This window comes from Xiphophorus hellerii, chromosome 15 (genome assembly GCF_003331165.1).
Source record: "Xiphophorus hellerii strain 12219 chromosome 15, Xiphophorus_hellerii-4.1, whole genome shotgun sequence".
Classification (NCBI taxonomy): domain Eukaryota; kingdom Metazoa; phylum Chordata; class Actinopteri; order Cyprinodontiformes; family Poeciliidae; genus Xiphophorus; species Xiphophorus hellerii.
Window position 1 is genome coordinate 10,995,872 of NC_045686.1, and position 14,988 is coordinate 11,010,859.

The 14,988-nt window shown below is 37.3% G+C and overlaps 2 protein-coding genes across 2 annotated transcripts; both read left to right on the forward strand.

Annotated features, from left to right (window-relative positions):
• Window positions 1–680: 680 nt before the first annotated feature.
• Window positions 681–7,209, forward strand: katnbl1 (katanin p80 subunit B-like 1). Its single transcript, XM_032586026.1, has 10 exons — window positions 681–844; window positions 1,335–1,459; window positions 1,593–1,630; window positions 3,229–3,499; window positions 3,578–3,693; window positions 3,775–3,825; window positions 4,492–4,581; window positions 5,325–5,429; window positions 6,708–6,801; window positions 6,919–7,209. Exons 2-10 carry the CDS (start codon window positions 1,346–1,348, stop codon window positions 6,949–6,951), a joined length of 912 nt encoding a protein of 303 aa, XP_032441917.1. The 5' UTR covers window positions 681–844; window positions 1,335–1,345; the 3' UTR covers window positions 6,952–7,209.
• A 1,300-nt stretch (window positions 7,210–8,509) lies between these two features.
• On the forward strand, window positions 8,510–12,581 carry emc7b (ER membrane protein complex subunit 7b). The gene is made up of 5 exons (XM_032585640.1): window positions 8,510–8,875; window positions 9,793–9,912; window positions 9,992–10,130; window positions 10,367–10,447; window positions 11,613–12,581. Exons 1-5 carry the CDS (start codon window positions 8,643–8,645, stop codon window positions 11,769–11,771), a joined length of 732 nt encoding a protein of 243 aa, XP_032441531.1. The 5' UTR covers window positions 8,510–8,642; the 3' UTR covers window positions 11,772–12,581.
• Window positions 12,582–14,988: the final 2,407 nt, after the last annotated feature.

The window sequence follows — 14,988 nt, forward strand, 5'->3', positions numbered from 1 at the left end:
ATACTTAAAAGGAGGAGCAACAAAAATATGTCATGCAAAGGAAAGCTTCTTTGTATGACATTGAAGGTAAGTATCTTTAGCTTATAGAGTTATGTATTGAAGATACCCATTAGTTTAATATATAGCAAATACATATTGAAATGCATAAGTAATCTAAGGTAACATTAATTGCTGAAAGATTATTATATACACTCATTGTTTCATAAAGTCTAATTTTTCATGACCATCTGTCTAGCTTCCATCCTTTTATATCAGCATTAATAATAAAAATAAATAAATATAAACACACAAAATGTGTTGGAAGACAGTGTTTGGTGGCTGACTGAGAACATGAGAAAGTTGGAGAAGGACTTATTCTCTGTCATTAAAAGCAAAACAGAAAACTGTAAGAAGAACCCCACACAAGACCAGGTTTACTTATTTATTTTAGACTTGTACTATTGTTTTAACAACAGCTGTCGATTAAACTGAAAGTTACAACTTTGACATTATCATGAGTCGTTTTACTTAGAAATCGTCCAGAAGCGCATTGAAAATGGCGCTCTACCTTTACTAAGCTGCAGTGCAGACTAACGACCACATGATGGCGCCATAGCGTGGCGTTACAAATGCTTGTTTGTCAACGTCCACCAGTTGTCGCTAAAACTACCCAAACTCCATTCCTTTCTTTGCCAAAATCAATCCCACAATCCCGCACACCGGTGGTGTATTCATTTGAATGGTTAAACTGTGAGGCGTTAACATCGAGGTGGAGTTTTCGGTCTTACTTTAACCAGTTTTTCACGTTTTTTTTTTTGGATTTGCACATCTGAGGAGCCTTTACTACACCCTACAAAATGAGTTGGTTGGTATTCAATCCCCCGATGTAAATGGTGAAAACGGCAGCTTGTCGGAATAACCATTTGTTTTTATGTGAAGCCATATGTTCCCTGAAGGTGGCGAGGCTAACCTGTTAGCTAGCTAGCTCGTAGCAGCGGCCCAGCTCGTCACTTTTAACGTCTCCGTGTTTTCTTCGCAGTTGAGCTAAATGCTAAAAGTTAAAGCCACTTATAACGTCAGTTGGGTAGTATTAAATTGCCGTCTTATCGGTTAATGTTCACTTCCTTACATGGCCTGTTTTCATGTTTATGAAAGCTAGAAGTGTATTCTGAACTTTCGACTTTTGTTGCAGCTTAACGAGTCTAAATCGGGAAACGCCTATTTAATTAAAACGTTTACACTTAGATTTACCTTTTATCACATTCTTAGGTGATCTTGTGTTAAAAGATAGCCTTAATGTTAGTTGCCAGCTCCGGATATATGAGTTATACTATCAATGATTGTTTGTTCAACAGTGTCCCTTATTATGGCAGCTGGCAACCATTGTAAGCAACGGGAAGTCTTTAAGGTCAACTGCAATAAATCCAATGGCTTTCTGCGGTCCTGCCTGTATGTTTCTACTGAAAAGAACATGAAGCAGGTATGAATACCAAGAACTCTGGTTTAATGCATGAAATACAGTAAATTTGTGTGTTAAATCCTGGTGAACGTGACGTGTAGATCAGTGGTTTCTAGCAGTGGTAGTGCCCTCATCCCCTATCCTTTTGTTTTAGGTGGATTTTATTAATAAGGAAGAATTAGATAAGGACAGGTGAGTCTCTAATTTCACATCCGTGCGGTTTATCCAAATATAATCATTCTCTCACCGTCCCACAGATTAGTCCCTCTTCGCCCTGGAATATTACAGGTAGACCTCAAGAAATTAGAATATCATCAAATTTTTTAAGTGATTGAAATAAGAAAATGTAGCATTCATATGTTTCATAATCTTTAAATGTAGAATTGGATAGTTCAAGATAATTTCTATTATTAATTTCACCTTATCAAAACACAACATTCAGTTTTTAAAAGAATTGGTGTACATTTTTGATTTGCCGTAGCCAAGCATATTCATTCAAATTATGTGGAAGGAAATTGGTAGAAAAAAATAAATGTAGAAGCATCAGGGACAGCTAGAAATTTGAGAATATTTTTGAAGCAAAGTCCATTCAGATGGGTATATTTATAAGATGGATTGTGACTGACTTGAGTTCATTGTAAACATAAACTCTAGATAAAAATCCACTCAGTTACTGGAAAATAATTACATGTACTTTGATCTAAACAACACAGTTTTGTGAAAAAGTTACAACTCGACTCATCTGAAGTTTTGGAAAAGAAATAACTTTATTGTAATCTTTTAATGAGTTTACAAGAGTATCTTAAAGCTTTCAAAACATTTTTTGAGACAATCTCAACACGTATCAACACATATATTACTGACATAGTACTGAATAGTAGGGTTTCCCTGCTGTATTAAAAGCCTGGCGGGCCACCAGGCTTTCCTTATGCCCCCACCAGGCTTAGCATTGTTAATTTATCTTAGGTTTTTTTTTTTTTTCGTTTTTTTTTAAGACTTTATAGTTGGTGTTTAGGTATGAATCTTCCAGTCGTCCAAAAATGCACAACTATCAAGTAATATTTTCAAATTTTCTGTCAACTTTAAATATTTTTTAACTCAAAAACATGGCGGACAGCTGCCCTAGCGCCCTGTGCACCGGGCTTAGCAAGTTTTTTTTTTTTCTGCAACCTTTAGTTAAATTAAACCCATTTAGAACCACAAATTTTATGGACTTTTCAATTTTGAGAACCAATTTCCTGTAGTAGATATGTGTCATGTTTAAACAGTCCCCATTTTATTTCTATTTCTAGATGCCAACATAAGGACAAACATTAAAGTTTTTCCTAAAACTGATGGGTAAAACTTTCTTCTTTGGAAATGGTGAAAAATCCGTCAAAATTTTGAGCTCACAAGAAAAATAGATCCCCATAAAAATATGCGAACAAACATGGAAAAAATTCCACAAACAGCTAAAACTTAATATTTAAATCTTTATTTAAAAAGATTCAAATATTAAGTTTTAATAATATTTTGGCCATTTTTAGTCAAAGTTATTATTAAGAAGGTCTGAAGAGCAGCAGATTGAAGATTCCTGGTTTTGGGTGGGCTAATATAGCTGAATTTTGTGTTTTCAGTAGTCGGTTATAATCTAGAATTAATATAGTTAGTTTTCAGTGATATTCTAATTGATTGAGATGCGCCTGTAAGTCATCTTCCCATTCCATCAACACAGAATATTTGTGGCTTTGAATCTCACTACCTGACTGAACCACTGCTGCTTTGGCCCATCTTGGCGTTTCTCCCCTCAGATTCCAGGTGCATCACAGAGTGCAGAGTCCAGGCAAAACACAGCGCCCGTTGCCTTGCAAGAGGAGGAATTGTTCATCGGTGGAGGTGGGCGCAAAGCTGCTCCGAAGGTCATCAAATGTAGGCCGTCTCCGTGGCCCCAGCATGGCCAACAAGGAAAATGAGGTGACATGCTCCGATGACGTGCGGGGCGTTCACTCCAGGCCGCCGATGAACCCTGCTCAGGCTTCCAAGATGGCAGGGGCCAGCTCCAAGTACGCAGACTTTACCGAGGTGAGAAACAGACTTTTAAAAGAACGTTCACAGTCTTGGTTTTTCTCTTACACGCAAGAATTTTTTATTTTTCACAAGTTATCAAAGGACCATGAAGCTATGACCCACATTCTCTTTGGAAGAGATCTCCGACTTAAAGTAGCTCTGACACTATGGCGAAGAAATGCCAGCGAGCTGGTATCCTACCTTATAAGGTAAAATTATATCGTATTATTTGGTGCTTTGGGCTTTTTCTCGAACCATGTGACTCATTTTTTGTTGTTTTTGCTCCTCAGAATACAAGACACGGGAGTGCTGCTTGACTGCTTACCTGTCTTAACTAACAAGTGAGTTGCATTTCATTTTTATAGCCCAGATGTTAAATTTGAAAGTTTTTTTTTCACTATTGGTGGTTTTAAAACGTAACGTGTCAGTGATAGGATTATACAGCTGAAGCCATAAGTTTACATCCAGCAAATAAAGATGCATACACAATTATCTTATCACTCTCTGAAGCTAAATTAGACCAAATTCTTTTCTGGTTTTGTCAGTCAGAAGTACTAAAATTGTTTCTATTTGGTAAATGTTGGAAAACTTATTGAGATTTCTTTTGTGTGACTATTTTTGAATAGATTATATATCAGGGAAATTTCTTCTAAACTTCTGGTTTCAACTGTACCTTGTCAATATATATTATAACTATATTAATACAAATAAAAACACTTGCATATCAATAAATACCACAATAAGTGATAAAAATCAATGTAGTTTTTAGTAATCTCAACTTTTTCTTCATTTCATTTAAATATCAGTTGTGTTTTATTATTTTATGGCTGAACTGAATGTGTGACGTAAATAGATGCTAAAGAGAGTCTACTGCTTTACTGAAATAAAGTATTTTACTTTTCTGCCTCCTACAGAAAATTCAGGTTTACGATCATTAATTCCCCTTCAGTCAACTGTGAATCATCATGCATTCATTATTTATGCTTCTTTTTTTCTGATTTTATCAGCCTTCAAACTGAAGCGCCATGTTTGTCACTTGGCTGCTGTGTTGACCTGCTGCCCCAAGTCAAAGTCATTCTTTCCAGCAAATATGAAGAGTAAGTTCCTCTGATATCGTCAGTATTGTATCACTACATCCATCCAAGAAGTTTTAGTTGTTGTGATTTCTTCCCTTGCTTCTCCCTCCCAACCATGTAGCAGTAGAAATACTAGTTTTTGTGAAAAGGAGGAAGATGACAATCTTGGACAGAGAGTGTAAACTGTGAGAAAATATTTTAATATAAGGGTGAAAATTTCTTATGGACTTCAGAGATTGTTTTTCCTTCCATATCTGAGGAAACGCTGAAGCAGAAATTCCTCTCATTATAGTTTTCCAGTTCCACTTAATGAATGTGTGACAACATAAACTGCTGTATTAAAACACTTATTCAGTGTTTTTAATACACCGAATCATTGTGCATAGGATACGATGTTGTGCGCAAGTAAAAATATAAAACTGATGTTTTTTTAAAGTTACCAAAAATTATGACAGGCAGAGGATGATATGACTAAAGTAAAGGAGTCATACTTACCGTCCACCACAATACTACCTGCTCTTTTCTGATTTGGTCCAGGAAAAAACTTACTAAAGTCCCTGCAGTGAAAACGCCACAATTATTTCCCTGAAAAATGAGTTTTTAGATCTGCCTTGAGCTAATTCTGCTTGCCATTACAGAACCAGAGGGGGCGCTCTTCTTCTTACATTAGACAAACCTGTTGTTTATGTCTAAGAATGACTGGGATGGGGTGAAAACCGGTCAGGCCTAACTACTGCATTTATCTTTTTTTTTTTTTTTGACAGGCACATAACGGTGGCTTTACGCTGGGTTCAGTCCGTCATCAGGAAATGGTGGCCTGAACTTTCCAAAGCCGAGAAGAGACTGCAGGACAGTTGTTCAGAGGACAGGTGGGTGTGCCATGCTGATTACCATCTTAACGAAGCTCCAAAGTTGAACCTCTGATCGTCTTGTGACGCTCATATTTCAGAATGAGCGAGGATTTCTAGTGGCCTTTAAGGTGGACGGCTTTAATGTTGTTACCGATTAATATTCAGCTTAATATCTCAGATTTATCACAACTAAATCTACATTTAGCTCTGTTGACGACAGCAGCTGAATGTAGAATAAAATGAAATGTGTTCAGCTGAAATTAGTGCTTTCCTTAGTTCATACTAAAAGACAGGGTCAAGACTTTGCTGTGTACACTTTAAAAAAAGTAACCAGATGTTTTTTGGCAATAAGTTTGTATTTTGGTGTCTAGGAAATGAGTTGTTTCAAAAACATCTAGAATGTAATGCCACAAAAAGATTAATACCTGTCTTAACAACAAGCACTGCCCCTCACCTAGCAACCGCAGGATAGCCCATCCCGTCACCTAGCAACCAGAGCTGAGCTTCAGGATGTTTGGTCAGGAGGTTAAACTGCTGTACAATGGCTGCTGGAAAAGACAAGCGTTTTGTTATTGACTTACCATCCCAAAATCACTTACTAAATTTTTGTTGGTTGTGCAGGAGGCTCTACTAATGCTTTTCAAAGATGTATGGTTGTATAACTGTGCATCTGTTTGCAGCCATTTTCACGTGCGAGTGTAAATACTGATTTTTGGAGCAACTTATTTGGATTTAAAGTGATAAGAGGCCCAAAAACAGCTAATTCTGAAAGGAGCTCAATAGTATATGGAAATCTGATTATCTAAGAATTATTCTGCGTACAAAATTTATTAAACATGTTTTGTATACTTGTAGGCCTATCCTAACCTATTAAAGGAGGCATAATGGGTCATCATCCAAGGTTTCTCTCAGAAAACCTGCTGGTGGTTGAGCGCTAGGGCAGTCATTCACCCAGCAGTTTGTTGTGTTTTTGAGTGAAATTTTTTTTAAAGTTAACGGGAAATTTGTAAATATCACTTGATAATTATGTATTATTAAAAGATTGGAAGATTAATACCTGCCTTAAAAAATGCAAGCATTTTAAAAAGACTTTTAAAAAAGCAATGCTTAGCCTGGTGGGGGCACAAGTAAAGCCTGGTGGCCCTCCAGACTTATAATACACCAGGGAAAACCATGCCTTTAAGTTTGTAAGTTCCGGTAGTTTTCCAGGTCCTAGTTAAAGTATTGGTTGGTGTTGGCAGCTGTCAGTTGTCAGCCTGTAAGAACCACTAGATTACACTTTTGTGTTTGTTTCAGGAATGTCGATGTCATGAAGCAGCGACTGAAGGACTTGTGGAAGGAAGGATCTCGATTATGTTTGGTTTCAGGATCAGTGGGAGAGCTGGCGAACGTAAGTTCCTTCAACTGCAGTCTCTGAATGTTTTTATTCAGTTTTAATATTGTTTAATGACTTAAAAAAATTTTATAGTTTAATTAATTATCATGCTCTCTCTCATTTGTATTCCAGACCATTGAATCTCATCTCTCTCAACTGCCCTGACAGTTAATAAATGTAGCACATGTGACCACTACTGCTGATCATGGCTGTATTTTGAACTGATAATGTTTGCTAGAGAAATGGACTGGTTCACTCTGCGGACACTCCAACCTCTTAACTGGGACTGAACTTGATCATTCAGACAAATCTCCTCCCTAGAGCTGGGGACTCCTCTGGAGGAGGGCAGCAAGCCTGCACAGAAAATGACTGCTTCACATTGAAGTGGACCGTCTTGTGAAGGGGCATGTTTAGTGGACCTCATAAGACCTACCGTTTTGATGCTCTATGAAGTGCCAATGTCTTTGTCTCTCAGTAAACCACTTGTCTTTGAAATGCCCTGTTTATTTCTTCTGTGTGCCTGGTTTCTTTGGAATCAGGAACTTGAATCTCCAAGAGTCTTTAAGTTATTAGTTGTCTTGCCTCTTCTTGTTTTGTTTGACCAACAAATGTCCAAACAAGTGATTCTTTTAATTTTCTTTTAAATAAATTTCCTAAAAAAAAATACAGTATTGCTTTTCTTCTAGCTATGGTTTGTCTACTCATTTCTGTTGAACCAGTCTTCTGTGACATTCAACAGCAGTTTTCAGATTATTGGATATCTCCTCTCTAGTCAAGTATGATTGGAATGCTAGAAAAAACTGCTTGGTTCTCCTTGAGAAAAAAGAAAATGTCCAGTTTGTGGTGACAGTTTTGGACAAAACAGCAAAAATATTCTCAAAGACAAGTTATAAACAGAGTAAATGCAACTTTAAATCTCTAAACTTAAGCTAGAAACATTATTGCCAAATGTTTACACTTTAGTAGGTGGAAGTAAGTATGCAAACATTCAGTCCGTTACGATATCAAGTTTCCAGGCTTGATATTTATTTCTCGATTATTAATCAGCGCTTCCCTGAACACAGCGATGGTTGACTGACTAGCTGTACTTGGTGCTAACGTGGCTAACACGAGTAACAGTTTAGTCCAAAGCCTTTTCTGCTAAAATAAAATCTTTAGTGTATGTCAGATACAGACACATTGCATATTGATCTGTTCAGCTAATGTAAGACTGTGTAGCAGACAGGCTTCAAGGTGTAGAAGTTGTATCAGTTCTGCCATTATGTTGTACTTAGCTAACGGGAAGCGCGTGTTTGTGAGACGCCGTGACCAGCTAGAATGGGCATCAGCCAATGAAAAGCGGCCTCTGTGGTAAGGTCCATGAAAGCATATTAGGTTGTCCCCACAAATCTTTGACAACTAAACACAGATTACATGTCTAACATAACAATCATCAATGATGCATTAATAAAAAATGTTTTCATGAAATGTGTACTTTTTTTTTTTCTTCAGTCAGGGGCTTCACCTATTCGCTGTAATGCTGACCGCTACAGGAGATCGTTCTTGCCAACAGCATTTACCACTCTTTGAAGGAAGGAAATTATTTAATGTGAGTTGAAATACTACTTAATTTATCTCTATGATTATAAAATAATTTTTTAATTGAATTCAGTTTTTATAGTAAGGGTCATAAATAAAACGGTGATTTAAAAAAAACATTTGGTACCAAAATTTGTATATCGCTTTTCCAGATGTGACGTCACTTCCCCGCAGAGACAGCTGATGTTGAAATAAGCGCTTCTCCCATAACCTGCCATCATATACATGACACTGCGAAGTTTATTCGAGGTCGCTTTAGTTTAACAACAACGGACAGCATGTCGCAGAGGGGAAGGATGCCGCTGTTATGGCTTTTCATTCAAGCCGGCCTCGTCCTGGTTAGCTGTTTCACCGACATGGAAACGGGGCCTGGTGCGGGCGTATCGACGCAGCCGAACGGAGATAAGTTCAAAATCGAGGGAAGAGCGATCGTTCCTGGCGTGAAAACGCAAGACTGGGTCTCTACGGCCAGAATCTTGGTAGAGGGCGAGGAATATGTGGGGTTTTTAAGGTAAGAAATGACCAAAGACGCTCCAGCGGTTAGCTTGTTTGCTAAGTATTTAGTGTTAGCATTGCTGGTTAGCGTCTCAAGATCAGGTGATCGCACGGTTGATGCGGAACACAAATAATGGCTTAAAACTGGAAGATTACTTACAGATTAATACACCTGGATGTAACTATATTAACCATGTACGAGAATTTGGTTAATTTCGACATAAAGTGCACCTAAGGCCCGCATGCTAAATGCTAAGTGTGGGCCTCTTGAGAGTCGAGTCTGTTAACATAGTAACAGTTCAAACCAATGTTTTCTACAAAACATGACGGGTAATGGCTTCTTATTATACAAAAAAAAATTCTCTGAAAAGTTGTTTTCAAATATTGGAGTTAATGAGAATAACATGTTCACAGTACATAACAATACAGTCATTTCAATTTCTTATCTTTTATGGATATAAACCAAACACTCGTTTCCAGGTGTAGTTCTGTTTAGATTGCTGCAGTTTCTCCTCATCCCATTGGAAGGAACAGCGATTTTCCCATATGTCACAACTCAAAATGCACTTAATAGTCAGTTGGAATTGAACACAACTATTAAATTAAATATTTAAATTAATTTAAATATTTACTGCCATATATGCATGTTACCCCAGATACTACAGCTGTCACTCTTGTACAGGAGGTTGGTGTCTTTCAGAAAAGTGCGTGTTCACACCCTTTGAGTGTTATTTCACTCAACTATTTGGCATATCTCAAACAAAAACAACACAATTTTGATGCTATATATTTTTATTGCTTTAATATTAAGGATAAGCTGTGCTGTGGTTGCAGAATGTGTGATTTAAATGATTTAAATCTGTTTTCAATAATATAGAAAGCTTAAAAAATTACTGTATTACTTGCAAAAATGTTGCCCTTTTGTTTTTACAGAACTGATGGGAGTTTTGCAGTGAATGACATCCCTTCAGGATCTTATGTTGTGGAGGTTGTGACCCCTACTTATAGATTTGAACCAGTTCGTGTTGATATCACTTCCAAGGGGAAAATGAGGTAAGGCTTTACCATAATTTAAGCCAAAAATACATTATTTACAGCTGTAACCCATATTGAGGCCATGTCTCCTCCACAGGGCGCGTCTTGTGAACTACATTAAGACTTCAGAGGTGATTCGTCAGCCTTACCCACTTCAGATCAGAGCCAGCGGTCCTCACAGTTATTTCATGAAGAGAGAAACTTGGGGCTGGACAGATTTCCTCATGAACCCGATGGTAATAAAACTAATTAGTGGCTCACTTAGAAATCACAATATCCGGAAAGCAATACTAGATCTCAGGTCATGTAAAAGGAATATTAAACTCATTTATATTTCCTGTAAAATGAATTGTCACTACTTGTGATTTAGATTTTGCCATCTTCAGTTTACATATTAACCTGTTTAGACTTTTGTCAACACTGAATTGAGCTCCAGGTGAATTCCTCATTTAAATGTTTGTTGCTTGTGCAGGTGATGATGATGGTTTTACCTCTGCTCATAATTGTTCTGCTGCCCAAAGTCGTCAACACCAACGACCCAGAGATGAGGAAGGTAAGGGACACCTTCACGTCTCCGATATTATGTTATTATGTATTATTATGTTTATAATAAGCAGCATTTTTAACTGGTGTAAAAGGCATTCTGGTGTTTAAATATTGACCTCATTATACCTAGTTGTAATGGAATAACTTTCTCTTAGAGAACTGTAAGGAATAATATCAATTTGCTGGGCAGCAACTGGCCACAAAAGATTGCAGGGTTTTTGAGTTTTTTATCTGATCCAGGTCAACAGTCAATTTCTTGTTTAACATTCATTTACTTTGCTTTGGAGGAGAGGAGGAAGGTGTGATCACAGCAAAGAGAGAAAAGGGAAAGCAACAGTGCAGAGCTGGCAGTAGGGACTTTGAATGTTAAAACCAGGATGGGTGAAGTTAGAGAGTTGGGCATGAAGCAGAGAAGAAGGGTGGTATAAGATCTGTCAGGAGACCAAATGGAAAGGTAGCAAGGCTAGAAGATGAGGAGCAGGTTCTGCTTCAGTGTAGATGAAATGAGGAGTTTATTAAAAACTTTCTCGTTGTGAAAAGATTTTCAGATAGACTGATGAACCTGAAGCTCAAAATGTGAAAGAATCATGATCGGTATTCAGAGTTTCCCCCAGTAAACCTGCTAAGCCTGGTGGTAGAGGCAGCAGCATACCGTGATTTTTTGTTAAATATTAAAAGTCACAAAAACTCAAAGATGCACCAGCAGGCATCATAATGTGGAAATAATAGTGTGAGGTCAACAGGAATATGCAGGGGCCGCACAATTAATGCACACCCCCTTGCTTAATCTGTCTTTACTGTCAATGGGGTATTAAAAATCCTATTTGAATTAAACAAACAATGCTTAGCCTGGTGGGGAAGCAAGTAAATCCTGGTGGCCCGCCAGGCTTATAATACACTCAGGGAAATGTTGGGTATTGTTGGTGGTTATTCCCTGCAAGTAGGATTTGAGTTGGTGACGGGAACAGAGGTGATGGGCAGGTTTGGTGTCTAGGGTAAAGACAGGCAAGCAGTCATAAGCATTCATAAAGACTCCTTCATGTTCATAACAGGTGTTCTGTTTATGACAGTCTTGTTCACACCCCTTCTAACAAAGCGTTACCTCAGTGGGTAGCTACAGACGACCGAAGGATGTTAGTCTGTAGTTTCTTAAATCCCTTCCATGTTTGCAGGAAATGGAGCAGTCCATGAACATGCTGAACCCCAACCCTGAGCTTCCAGACGTCTCTGAGCTCATGACCAAGCTCTTCTCCGGCTCCAAGGGTTCCAGCAAGGCCGGCAGCAGCAGCAGCGGCAGCAAGGGCAGCAGGCCCGCAGCCAAACGGAGGTAGTACCGGACCAACCTGCTGGAACTGACTCACTACGTCAAAGCAAGATTTTTCAAGTGTCATTTCCCCCCTCCCCATTCACCTGGGTCTGCTGTACAGTTTTCTCCATCTGTAAATGTTCTGAGCACGCCGTGGTTTCCAATATACTGTCTGAAACGGAGCTAAGTGTTTTTGGTTTCAAGCTGCACTGTGGAAAATGTTTGCTAAAGCTATTATTCCTACTTCCTGTTTGTCTTTCCTACTTGTGTAGTTTTCCCACTGCTGCTAAATTCCTCTAACAAAAAAAAGAGCCTATATACATATTCAGAGTTTTTCTTTTCCTGGACAGTTTTGGTAATCCGACTGTGAATGAAATTGAAATTTAAGATGAGTTCTTATTTAAAAGTATAGATAAATAAATTAAAATGCTATATAACCTTTTTTTACTTGAGAAGATCTGATTTGACCTCATTCTATGAATTATTATAGTGCACTGTATGCTTACATACTGTACATGATGTGCCTGAGGTGTATAAATTAAAGCGACAGTGGTTGACAGGTTAGAGAGTAAAGGAGGTGTGGCTGGTTTTCCAGATCTGCGGAGTGTTGCTGGTTTTGCTTTTTAATAAAGTGGGAAGTAAAGTCAATATTAAAATCATTAACTCAGTTGTATGTGTAAAATGTCCTTATTTTCTTTCTTCATATTTAAGATTTTCACATCATAACGTGATGTGAAAATCACACATCATTTCTACTAAGGCGTAACGTACGTAACTTAATTTTGAAACATTCAATTCCTTTTTTTAAAAAATAAGAAAATAAACATTTTCTTGCCCAAAATGCAACAGCATAACATTTCTTTAACATACACTTTATTTGTAGCAAAACATGCATCTGCTGCTAAAAAACTACTTTCAATATTGTGATTAATTGAATAGCAATTACAGAATTTGAACCAAGTGAAGCAAACACTTTTACTTGAGGAGTACTGGGTAAAATATATTTACAAAGGTTCTTTTTTATTTATTTAAAATGCAAAACTTATATATGTATATATATAAAAATCATTGGGTTTTTTTTAAGTACAAACATATTTGGGGGAAACGTCTCGTACGCAAGTGGTTAGGGCTAGGCAATATGGCTGAAAAACGTATCACGATATTGGCATTTCTATCAGTTGACATTGATAATTACTGATTAGATTTTTGTATTATATATCCAAAGTACTGTACTGCTAAACTAGTGATGTGACCTTTCCTCTTTTATCTGCAATTTCTTCATGAGTTGTTCTCATTTTCTCTGATCACCTCCATTTGTTTTATTTTTAAGCAGTAATGGGTATTTTAAACAAAAACTAATCAGTATTTTTTTATATGAACTGAAATAAAATGCACCCTGTCTCCCCTGTTTTTCTCTGTTTATTGTCTTCTCTGGATGGGGTGTACTGAAATAAATTTTGTTGTGGTTTGGTACAATAACAAAAAAGCATTCATTAATTTGATCTTGATAATCTTTTGGGGCCATGTTGCCCAGCCTTTAGAGAAAATTATAAATATTTTTGACATGCTATTTCAATTAAAAATGTAGTTAATAGAACATTGTTTTTCAAAAACAAAACTATTTTATCTTATATTTTTAAAGATGCCCGACTTATTTAGTTATTGGTTGAATAAAACTGACCTGAAATCTAAATCTGCCAGGGTACGAATAATTTTGACCCCAACCGTAATATTTTCCTACCTGGAAAAAGAATTGCTGGAACAATGAACATGACAATCACGCTGTTGAGTCTTTATGAACGTCTGTCTGACTTTGTTTCTTTCTGCATTTATTTGGATTCTAAATGTGAAAGTTCAGAGCAGCACAGATTCAGTCACAAATATATAAACAAAACAAAAGGCACAGAGTTTACAACTGTAAATTCAACAGTGACAGATTTACAGTTGGAGCAGTATCGACCCTTTCTGCGCGTGACGTCACTGCCTTCAGAACTCCTCCCGCTCCGCCATGATGGACGTCAAAACCACCAATGAGCTCCTGCAAAGCCGATCAAAAAAACGCACATCTGATAGCCTGATATCACTGTTATTAAGTCGATTTCGCAGTAAAAATGGTCACGGGTTGCTGCGCAGTCTGCTGCACAAACAGACAAGGGTGACAACCAAACTTGTCATTTTATTTTGTAACTTTTAATGAGAAAAAATGCAGCGGCGATGGACATCAGCCGTTAATCTTAATGACTGTCAGCCCTTGGTGTAACCGCGGATTTCCAGTGAACAATTTTTACAAGGTATGAAGATTAACTTTCATAAACTTCACATGTAAGTATGATTAGAAAGATGATATCCAGTATTGCATTATGTACGTGTAACCATTGGTAACCATGGAGGCAATGCCGCGCCATCATGTAGCCTAGCATGTATGGAAAGAAGTGGTTAGCATCTCGTCTTTTCTACCTTTTTAAGGCTTCCTCTGTGTAAAGGGGAATCGCCGTTTATGACATAATCCCATAAATTATGTGGTGTGAATTCAGGCAAAGTCGGTAATTTGATCAACACGTCAGGAGGCAGGAGGTACTGGTCGTTTCTAAGCAAGCTATGTCCAACTTTTGTAAATACCTCCGTCTATGATCCCCAACAAGATGTGTTACATTCATAGATAAATTAGCTGAACTTGAACAAGTAGAAGCCATGAATAAACTGGCAAAAACAACTTTGGAAAACAATTTCAGTAGCTCTGTGTAACACTCACTTCCGCCGTCCATCATGGCGCCTCGAATGATTTAGTGACGTAGTTGCAAAGGGTCAATACAAAATCGTCATTCAAACATATAAAGTCTTTTTTACATGATGGATACTAGTAGAGCTGTTATCCTTAAATAATCTCACATGTACATTACTGTTCAACTACTGCTGTTTAAAATTCACAAAATGCACAATTAACCCTTAAACATGAGATAAGTTCCCAAAAGCCAGAAACAGAACAGAAGAAAACATCACCAAACCCAAACAGTGTATGAAATTTACATTTAATATTCACGGGTGTGAAACTTAAAATATTCTGGTAAATATAATCTTTATACATAATTAATCAGATTAATTATTTACTGTATTTTCGGTTGAGGAATGGAGCATTTCGCTAAAACTTAGCAACAGTCATTTTGAATGCATATGAAGAGTTTAACATTAAAACCAATGTGAATCTTGTACAAAAACCTTACAGAACAGTATAAAATACAACT

Bases quoted from the DNA above. Each gene is read 5' to 3' on its own strand.
- katnbl1 (XM_032586026.1), top strand. From the start codon at position 1,346: ATGGCAGCTGGCAACCATTGTAAGCAACGGGAAGTCTTTAAGGTCAAC. The intron at 3,826-4,491 runs GTGAGTTGCATT...TGATTTTATCAG, and splicing joins TTACCTGTCTTAACTAACAA to CCTTCAAACTGAAGCGCCAT. The intron at 5,430-6,707 runs GTGGGTGTGCCA...TGTTTGTTTCAG, and splicing joins GACAGTTGTTCAGAGGACAG to GAATGTCGATGTCATGAAGC.
- emc7b (XM_032585640.1), top strand. From the start codon at position 8,643: ATGTCGCAGAGGGGAAGGATGCCGCTGTTATGGCTTTTCATTCAAGCC. The intron at 9,913-9,991 runs GTAAGGCTTTAC...TCTCCTCCACAG, and splicing joins ACTTCCAAGGGGAAAATGAG to GGCGCGTCTTGTGAACTACA. The intron at 10,131-10,366 runs GTAATAAAACTA...TTGCTTGTGCAG, and splicing joins ATTTCCTCATGAACCCGATG to GTGATGATGATGGTTTTACC.